At 42.1% G+C, this 10,504-nt stretch overlaps 1 protein-coding gene across 1 annotated transcript; it reads left to right on the forward strand.

Annotated features, from left to right (window-relative positions):
* The first annotated feature begins 529 nt into the window (after nt 1-529).
* Nucleotides 530-6,137, forward strand: LOC122811255 (cytoglobin-1-like). Its single transcript, XM_044082979.1, has 3 exons — nt 530-695; nt 1,523-1,772; nt 5,973-6,137. The coding sequence occupies exons 1-3, from the start codon at nt 601-603 to the stop codon at nt 6,084-6,086; spliced, it is 459 nt and encodes a 152-aa protein (XP_043938914.1). The 5' UTR covers nt 530-600; the 3' UTR covers nt 6,087-6,137.
* Nucleotides 6,138-10,504: the final 4,367 nt, after the last annotated feature.

The following is a 10,504-nucleotide window of genomic DNA, read 5'->3' on the forward strand; positions in this document are numbered from 1 at the left end:
AAGCCCCAGGAGTTTCTATGAAGGAAGACACCTCGGGAAAATATATCTGGGTTTCATGAAAGGTTGAAGTTTCAGGCACTGCTGGTGTACAATATGTAGAAGGTAGCCTGCACTGTTATTCTGAAATCTGATGGAAATTGTAGACAACAGAAAATTATGTCTGGTTTTCAGAGTTGCAGTCTTTGCCCAATACTTATTACAAAATTAGGGAGTAGCTTTTTTGTAATCACCAAAAGTCTCATCACTGGTTCTTAATATTACCCTTTAACATACTTACTGTACATAATTGTTCTCTTTCAATCTGCATCCCCAGAGCAGGGAGCTGAAATGCCATCTAAGCCATCCCTTTCCCATCCAGCCTGCAGTCTGACTGGGAAGGTAGTACTATAGACCATATGTATAGCAAACGTGTGTGGTGCTGAAAGGGTTAAACTTTCCTTTGCCTGACTAACAATAACCTATTTCTGTAGGTTCTGACAGCTCATTGGAGAAGTACTATGGCTAATTATATAAATACCTCCAGCTGTGAGTTGTAAGCTTTATAGTTTCATCAAGATTTCTTTGAAGTTTGTTTCTGGTTTTTACTTTAACTGAATTACAATGGCTTTGACTGCTGATGATATTCAGAAGGCCAAGAGTGTTTGGGAGAAATTTTATGTAAATGCTGAGGACAATGGAGCAATTGTATTGAGCAGGTATTAGTTTAGTTTTTAGGTTTAACCTTTGTATTTAAAAATGTTTTAATTCATACCTCTCAACATTCTTAGAATTTTAGGCAAAGCTAAAAACAGGGGACTGGTACAAAACTGGGGAGATTATTTAAACATTGGTTTATTTGGGCTGCAGGATAAACTAAAAGGCATAGGGGTCTGGTACAAAACTGGGGAGATTATTTGAGCATTGGCTTAGTTTATTTTGTAGCCCAGTTAAGGCATAATTGGGGACTGTGTATGTACTATTCAATCCCCCCCCCCCCAGATGTTAACACATTATTCTGTCTTGTTCTATTGATTCCATTTCATAGCACAAATATGTTGATGGTTAATAATTCCACTCCCCACAAACTTTTTCTTTCCTTAGATTATGGACTCCTGGTTAGCAATAATACACTGCATAGTTGCTGTCTAGTTTGCTCCTATAACCATTAGGTTGTCTTCTGAGTGTTAACTATATTCTTAAAACTTACAGGAGTATTTTATGGCTTAATGCAGTGGAGCATGCTGGCACATATACCTACCTCTGTGGTGAATCAGTTGCTGCCCATGCTTTGTAAATGCCATTGCTTAAGACTATTGTGTGCTAAAGTGCATGCCCTTCCAACACTCCTCTGCCTCAGATGTTTGAGCTGTTAAGTGAAGCTTACTTGTCTGGAGCATAGGCAAGGATTTTGCCCTATACTCCAGTATTAGCACAGACTCCTGTTGCTGTAGATGTTGCTTTAATTGAAAGTGTTATAATTGCATCCATGTAGTGTTACTTTATCTATTATCCATCCATATTTAATGTTTGTTTCCTTTCCTAGAATGTTCAAAGAGCACCCTCATACTGTGAGCTACTTCACAAACTTCAAAGAACTACAGTCCATTGCAGGAACTGCCTCCGCTGCAAAACTTGAAGGCCTATCAGAAGTTCGGGCCCATGGCAAGAAAGTTTTGTCTGCGCTTAATGATATGGTACAGCAAGTGGATAACATGGATGCTTTAAAAGCTATTATTGAGCCTTTAGGCAAGAAGCATGCTGTGGAACTAAAAGTTGATGTGAAGGAATTTGAAGTAAGTTTGGTTATGTAGCAAATATAGTTGATCATTTTGGTGTAGATGAGTGTTTTTCTGTAGGAAACAGAGGAAGCAGCCTAATTTAATTTTACTGCCCTTGATTTCATCCTGTTGTAACTTGTCTGCATAGCCTTGGGTAGTACTCTTAATGAATTGCCTGGCAGAATAACTGCAACACTACAAGAAATTAAGGGCTCTTAATGAGGCCAAAGCAAAAAGCACTGCTGTGCTCTCTGCTAATGTGGGGGGACTGTTCCCCATTAATGAACTTCCTACATAGTGTAGAAGAAAACTGTCACCCAGGCTTATTCTAATGGGTACTCAGGAAGTCCTAATACATAACGGCAAACTATTCCAGCAACTACTCTGTTTCTGCTGAGGTGGTACCATGGTGTAATGGCACAGATTCTGTTGCCAAGTTATACAGAACATGAAAGGGGTGGTACCATGGTGTAATGGCACAGATTCTGTTGCCAAGTTATACAGAACATGAAAGGCCAGAAAAGTTTATTTGCTGCCTCTGATATAGAGGTGATGGGGATTATAGCCTGTTAAAGCAGGGTAAGGGTATTGAGCTTGCCTCCTGCCTGCTCAGTTATTGGGAGGGGTACCCTTAAATTTTGCAAGCATGTTTGCTTTCATCTTCTCAATTTTCCGGTTTTAAGATTGATCTTGAGTTTCTTCCAACTTTCCTCTGGAACTTAACTTTAGATAGGTATGGTACTAAGGTTTTAGGTAATTAAAAATAAAGGACAAGTTGGCTAGGGCCATAAAACCAAAACCTTCCTCCCTTGATTAAGACTATCAAATTTATTTATTTTACACTTGTTGACCGGACTAGTCTAGCTGGACATATGTCCATTTTCAGTAGAGGCCCGGGGAGAAAAGCTCCAATAAAGCATACAGAGTTAATACAAAGTTAATATTGAAATTATGACTGATATTATAAGAACATCAATATGAACAATTTTTTTGTATGCAGTATTGTTTGATACATTAAGGGAAGATAAAGGATGTAGGGTGAGAGATAGCAATATAGGAGAAGATTTAGTTGGGATTTCCCATTGACTATGCTGCCATTAGTGGCTCTGTGTTGAGTGCATGGCTACTCATCCATAGTATGGAAACCCAAGCAGGTATTGCTTGTTTGACTGCGATAGTAAAGTCAAATAGTATAAATCTACCTTATGTTTCTGTAGGACAGAGGAATGGTATGTGCAGTTGCAGGACAGTTAACATGGGTGCTTGACTTGCAGGATTGTTCCTTGGTACAGAAGGCTAAGGTGTCCTCCACATGATGCAGTCATTCATAAAACCCAGCTAACAGACTAACTTGCCTGAGCTCCTGCTACATAAAGTAAGGATAACTGACCTCTTTGTGAGGGGCTGAAGTCAAGTGCCCTAATGGAGGGGTAGTAAAGTGAGATGAGACTGCATATCAGATGTACTACTAAAGATGGATACCAGCTAGTGGATGGTGGATGTGTTCAGATCTCAGTATTGGTCCACAATGTTAGTAGTGGTACTAAATAGTGCATTTCTTCTGGGATAAACATAGGCAATTATTGAATGCTACCCTTTCCTGGGGTGTAGTATCTGGAGCAGATTCTGCTTTACCCTTTTTTTTTTTTTGTGCATCGGATTGGTGTCACGGTGACAAATCACTAGGCTATGCTACTCCTACCTGGCATACCTGACTTTAGGATGCACTGTGTGGGACATCAGATGCAAATCCAACCACTCATCTGAGGCAGTTCATGTTCTCCACTAATCTGCTTTTACTGCCAAAGTTTCTGTACCATACAGTAGTACTAATATACCTGCTGTCTTGTACACTAAATTTCATCTTTGGCATTGTTCAACCCATCTGATTCTAGTGTTTACCTCCTACAGACTTTCTTGTTAACTGCCCCTCCCTGATGCTCAGACCTGTTAACAGCTGAGAGTAATGGGTTTTACAAGCTAGCATCTCTTGGTGAACCCAGGTATCTTCTGAAAAGAGGTGCTCATGTTGGTGGCGATTCTACATCTTGTGTTGCAACTTATTAAACTTTACTGAAATAGCTGTAATGCCTAATACTAGGATATTCCTGTTTGGCAGAAAACCCATAGAATGCCTCAAAGTCCCTGAAGCCACCTTTTGGCTATAGATGTTTGGTATGTGACAACTCTAACATTCAAAACTGTCCCCTCCCCAAAATGCTGGCAATTCCATAGGATAAAGAAATTATCAGTCTGAAAAATACCCTGGGTATCTTGACATCCAAAAAGCCATTTGCCATATCAAACCTTTGTGGCAGTAAAGGCACCACAAGCTGTCTCAGGAAATTAACCTGTAATTAACTTGTCTTATAATGCTGAAGGAAATAGAAAAAAAAAAACAAAATGCAGAAGCTGCAAAATGTAGTCCACAGCAGCAAAAAATGAAATCACATGTAGGCCAGAAGGGATTGGATAAGCTAGTGGCATGCACACTTCTGTATTTGCAAATGGACACTTTGTATTTGCTTTACTGGCGTATATTTTGGCTGGTAATTGTTTTGTACTTTATTACACACAGGTATATCCACTTGGATATGAGCCCCACAGTAGTGTCAAAGTTGGGTAATAATGGCAAATGCTGTAATTGGCAGGCTAGTCAATCTATATTATCTTGAGGGCCATATTTGCTGGAGAGGGTGGTATCTGACAAAGATGTATGTGAGAGGCTTGAGCGAGGTTTGTATATAACCAAGATTAAGGCCACAATGTCTGAAAATGAGTAGGCTTGAACAGACTGCCCCAGTGTGTGGATGGAGGCTTGGTTACACCTTTCCTGAGGAGTATCTAGGGCATCACACTGGTATGTGCACACAGTCCAAAGCTAATGTATAGTCATGCAGCAATAACTTATAAACACTAGTGATTGGGGCCCTTTAGAAGAGCTACTGTAGTCTGCTGCTAGGGCATAGAAAACATCCTGCTTTGCATTAAAGTTTTGATGCAACAATTAAACTTTAATAGTACTGAAGTTCACTACATGGCTTCTCTAAAAACCTATAAGGGTGTTCTATACTCTGATCTTTGGCTTTTCCCAATTAGGGGTCACCACAGAAGATCACCTGTCCGCTCATGATTGGCAGTGGAGTTTTACGGTGTTGAGTTGCCAGCCCCCTGTGCCCAACCTTCCACAGAAGGCACACATGCATGTACTTGTACCTAGGTCCAACTTGGTGTCCAGTCCACCTACTGTCTTATTTCTCCTGTATGGTCGCCAGGCCATGGATGATAAACTAGTGTTGCAAACCCCTAAACAACAATCTAGCTGTGGGCCACAAGGCATATTAACACGTCACTGGTGTAGTGAGAAGCTGTTGAAGGTGGCCAGTAAATACATGTGGCAGTTTTTAGACTAGATGACCAACATGGTCATTACTCTTCTGGTGTTGTACGTCAACATCTTCATGCTCTTGGATCACACCTAATCATAACCATCTTGTAGCCAAAACTAAACCCCAAGTTGGAGCTATCTTTTTACTATAATTTTAGAATAAGTTTAAGCAAATGCTTGGGGATAATTGGGTTAGCCCTCCGATTTTACAAGGGCAGGGAAAAACCATTGATTACAACACTTAAATGCTTTACACTTGGGGGCTGTACCTTCAAGTAGTCCACTGAGATTGGTGCATTACCCTGGTAGACAGCTGAGTGTTCATTTACTCAAAACTTAGGCATAAAAGCTGCTGATGACTGTATGAGGGTGTCATGTACTTGCTGTGCTGGCCAAGGTTGGGGGGGGGTGCAGCAAAACAATAGCTTTTATATCTAAGCAATGAGGTCTGCTACTGTGGCCATAGTTTCAGGTGCAAGTGTAGCAGAGCATGCCTACATCATGAGGTTTGCATTAAGGGTAGCAAGTTCCTGACACTCCATTTACAATAGTGACATGGCACATTCTGAGGGCTCCATGGTATCTAGAGGTACAGCATGAAACACTAATGGATATCACACCCTGTGCTGGTGAGGAACCTTCTGTGCTTTTTACCCTAATCCTGAAACCCATCAGTGCGGTCTACTACAATGCACTCCCAACAAATCAAATATCCAGTTTGTCTAGGACCAACTGTCATGTGCACTACTGACATTTGTTCCATTCTTTTGCTAAACTAGATTTTGTATTCTTGCTCTGTCTGATGTGACTAAAATTTCTTTCTCTAGATACTTTGTGGAATTCTGCTGGACCTCATGGCTGAAAAATGTGGTGAAGATACCAAAACAGACTTCAAAAAAGTGACAGATGTTGTTTGTGAGCAAATAAAGTCTACGTATTGACTGCTGTATTAGATACACAAATGGATAATAATAAAATGATAAAACCTCAAACTTGAGTGGTATGATATTTATTAAGTACACAGACTTCACAATATTGCCTGGCTATATAGCTTTCCCATAGGTAGCTACAGGAGTAGTGAACTGGTTTGGTATGCTTATGTTAGGAAGATCAAACCTGAAATGTGGCAGCTTTTACTAATCATGCTTTTCTACTTCCAGAAAGTTCTAGACAAATTCATTCAGAATGCAATACATGGCATGTAGGACAAATTTAATTTACCTTGTACCTCTTATCTCTGTGTAAAAATCTGGACAAAGTCCAAAATCCTGAATAACAATGCCAGGTGGACAAAGGTCCAAAAATGGGGACATTTTAAGAAACTCAAAATTGAAACCTAACAGATTTTGCATTGCACTTATTTCTGAAGTATATTAAGTCCAACTAAAATGTCTGCCTTTATTGTGACTCCAACCTATACTGATTTGCTTGAAAACTACAAAGTGAATCTGGATAGGTGGGTATGTTCATCATAACCTAGGTGGCACTGTTAGTGGCTTACAGCACAAAGTGGTTCAGTTTGGTCACCATCTAGTGATTTTTTTTAACCCTTTTTGGAAGGGGAGGCTCGTACAAGTAATGTTTCAGATAATCCTAGCTACCAAGATGGAACACTACTGTAATTTTCCCCAAAGCACACTGACAAATTGTTGCATATCTCCTCCATGATTCCTCCGTTGACTGACTGCACTCATTCTTTCAAGCATCTCACTTTGAATTACCTTTTATCTTTGTAAATCTGAACATGTTTGACATAACCAATGTATGTAACAGTTTCTCATTTCATGGCCAACATGGCAGTAAGTCCAGTATAAGTCTATGCCCTGGCAGTGATCTCACTTGTGCTTGAAGTCAACCCATGAGTCCCTGTTAATCAAAGGGAAGGAATGGTTGCCCTTCTACTCAAGTCACATTATGTAAAGGCTGCCAACTTGTAGTGCAGTGGGAAAATCTGAGATTTGATGGGCTTTCTCCTGTGCAGTGGGTGGGGTAAGAGGCTTGCATCAGTTTCTTGTGCGTCCTTGTGGAAGAGTGGTTCAAATCTGCACTCACTATCCTCTGAAGCCATTGTGTTGTATGGCTCAAGGCTCTGAACTGAAGAATGTAGGTTCATAGGTAGATACTAGGCTATCAGCCCTAGGGCCTAGCCAGAGTGTATTTTGCTTCCGCCTCCCTATTAGATTAGCCTACTGTGCCTCTAAAGTAGGTCACAGAAGGTACCCTTTTAAGATTAGTTTACTGTGCCTCTGTCTAGCAGGGAGACGGAAGAGATCCAAGGGGTGAATTTGCGACTTCCCATCCACGTGTCAAGTTTTTGCTTGAAGAGGGTGAGCGAGGGGCTATGTCTAACATGAATTGGGATTCTATTCCAGAGTGAGGGGAGCCTCTGGGAAATTGATCTGTCCCTCCAGCATGTCCTATTTTTGAGCTGAGGTTTAGGTCCCTGGAGTGTGTAGCTCTAAGGGACTTGGATTTTTTGAGGTGGAGCATGTCCATTAATTCTGGGTTTGACATTGCTTTGTACGTCCGGCATAGATCACCTCTGAGTAGGTGGTAAGCAACTGAGTAGAGCTGGAGTTTCTTTAGTTGAGCTGCATAGGACATCTGTTTGTAGCCCATGATCCTCTTGGTGAGGTACTTTTGGGGGTCTCTCCAGTTGCTGCAGGTGTCGGGTAAGGTACATCCCAAAAGGGGTATTGTATTCAATTATGGGCCTGATTGACTAGTAGAGGGGCACAATGACCTCTCTATCTAGATGCGAACCCTTTTGTGATAAGGTGGGCTATATAGAAGGTCTTTTCTAACTCCTTTGGCAACGTGATTATCAAAGGGGAGATTACTATCTACGTTGGTCCCCAAATCTCTTAATTACTTCTGTACTTAATGGATTACCACCTATGTGGTAATTCGGGGGCACCTTGTTTTTCCCAAAGGGGATGACTATGCACTTAACATTTAGCTTGAGGCTGTGGCTCTGGCACCAAGCATCCGTCTGAGACCCTTTTGAAAGATGCTTGTCAGCTGGAGATTCGATTATGGCCCCCAGTTTTGCAGTCATCTGAACTTTGTCAGCCATAATCCCCCCCCCCCCATGTTAGCCTGAACCTCAAGTATATACCGAACAAGAGCGGTCCCAGAACTGAGCCCTGTGGGATGCCACTTGTAACTGGTTTGGATTCAGACATGGCACCTGCGATTCTGACCATGTGGTTTCTATCTCTGAGCCAGTTTGCAACCCATCTTGTGTTATAGGGGTTGATATTTAAGCTGGTAAACTTATTTATGATGCCCGAGTGGGGCATTGTGTTGACAGCTTTTGCGAGGTCCAGGTAGGCTGTGTGGGACTACCTTGCCCTGATGTATGGCTTTGGTAACTTTCAAAGAAATCAACTAGGTTTTGAGGCAAGATCTGTCCTTAAAGCCGAACTGGGTAGGGTCCAGTGTCTGGAGGCTCCAAATGTCTTTGTTTATGAGTTCCATGATACACTCCATAGCTTTACAGACCAGACTAGTCAGGCTTATGGGGCAATAGTTTCCAGGGTCCATTGTGGCACCACCTTTGTGGAGTGGGACCACTGTAGCTGTATGCCATTCTTTGGGTACATGTACTGTAGTAAGGGTAAGTTTGAACAGTGACTTAATGTGAGGGTTCAGGTCTTGGAGCTTGTGTAAGATGCAGCCTGGAACACAGTCTGTTCCCATAGCTGCTGTGTTTTTTGCTTTGGAGAGGGCAGCTTTCACCTGTGCATCTGATGTTGGAGGTTACATTCAGTTGGGATAGGCATTTGCTCCTTGGGGGGGGGGAGAAGTTTGCGCTGAATCTGCCAGGATGTTGGTTATGTCTGTAGGTTTGGTATATTTTGTACTGCAACAATTCGGAGCATATCTAGGAGTTTCCGCCCATGTTCCTGACATGACTAAAGAAGGCCTTTAGTGTCTAGGGCAATTTTTCTTTCAACTGGCTTTTGATTTTATGAGGGATCGAAGTTTCTTGCTAATACTGATCAGAGATCCCTTCCCTTTTTGGGATTTTGCTTTGTCATGTAGTAGCTTCCTTCTGTTGTATAGCTTATTTATGGCCGGGGTCCACCAGACCAGTCTCCTGTTTTTGGAGGAGTGAGTCTTGGTTTTATTTGGGATGGCACAATCCATGCATTCCTGCAGGTGCTCATAGAATGCATTTGTAAAGGATTCTGCAGATTAGGCTGTATTATCCTCTGGCCCAGGGGCTTTGAAGGATTCCACCTCTGTCTTGAAGTGCAAAGTTGGCTTTTGAGAAATTCTTTACAGTGATTTCCTTGGCTGGGGGTGGGGATGGGATATTGATGTCCAGGGAAACTTGTTTATGGTCTGATCTTACCAATGAGGGATTTACCTCTGGTGTGGAACAGAGTCCCCATGTTGGTGATGACCAGGTCAATGTTATCTCTTGTGGGAGTGGTGACCAGTTCCATTGCACTAGAGTTTATAAATTCAAGGAACTGTTGGGCGAGGGTGTTTGGGCTTTAAGTTTTACCAGTCAATGTTTGGGTAGTTGGTCACCCAATAACAGTGTTAGGAGAGACCTTCATATTCTCCAGTGTTCTCAGGAATGCCAAGTGGGTTTCCTGTAATAGGGAGGGTGTTCTGTAGCGGGCTACAAACTGAAAGGCAGTTTTGCCCGCTGTTAGTTGTGCATGGATAGTTTCCAATGCTTCGTGCAGTGCCACTAACCTGGAGGTTTAGGTATCTTTGAATATAGATACCCCCCCTCCTTTTGTGCTTCGGTCCGAGTTTTTGGGCCAAAACACATGGTATGAGTTATAACCTAGTAGTGTTGGGGTGCTCTCAGGAGCCTTGAACCAAATTTCTGTTACTGCAGACATCGATTTTTCTCCATACTGAGGAGAGCCTCGAGTGCGTGCATCTTTAGGTTTAGACTTCTGGCATTGAGTAGCATTACCTTTAGTTTTTTTTATCCTTGGGTTGTTTATGGAGGTGGGCTTGTCCTTTGAGCCGAGCCTTGCCTAAAAAAGGAACTATGTGGTGGCAAGAGCCTTGGCCAGTATACGAAAGCCTAAGGGTGATGGGTGCAAGCAGTCCCTAGTGAAGCAACGTGGCTTGTCAAGCATGTCATCCTAGGCTGACAGACACTGGATCCCCTTTGACACCAATACTTTAGTCAATTGTTGAAACTGATCATTTTGTCTTTATACTGTGGCATCATTCTTGATGAGGGCAAGATGCTACTCAAGGTCATACCAGCCTGAGCTACATGGTCAGAGCTCCTCTGTCTCCTTTCATGTAGTCCAGGGAGGTACGTCTCTGGTCTTTCACACCAGCATGGACAATGACTGGTTGGTGCATGAAACTTCACAGG

This window comes from Protopterus annectens, chromosome 1.part1 (assembly GCF_019279795.1).
Source record: "Protopterus annectens isolate FY-2018-M chromosome 1.part1, PAN1.0, whole genome shotgun sequence".
Classification (NCBI taxonomy): Eukaryota; Metazoa; Chordata; order Ceratodontiformes; family Protopteridae; genus Protopterus; species Protopterus annectens.

Excerpts from the sequence above, each read along its gene's own strand:
- LOC122811255 (XM_044082979.1), top strand. The coding sequence starts at position 601 with ATGGCTTTGACTGCTGATGATATTCAGAAGGCCAAGAGTGTTTGGGAG. Across the intron at positions 696-1,522 it reads GGAGCAATTGTATTGAGCAG|AATGTTCAAAGAGCACCCTC; the intron begins GTATTAGTTTAG and ends TTCCTTTCCTAG. Across the intron at positions 1,773-5,972 it reads TTGATGTGAAGGAATTTGAA|ATACTTTGTGGAATTCTGCT; the intron begins GTAAGTTTGGTT and ends TTCTTTCTCTAG.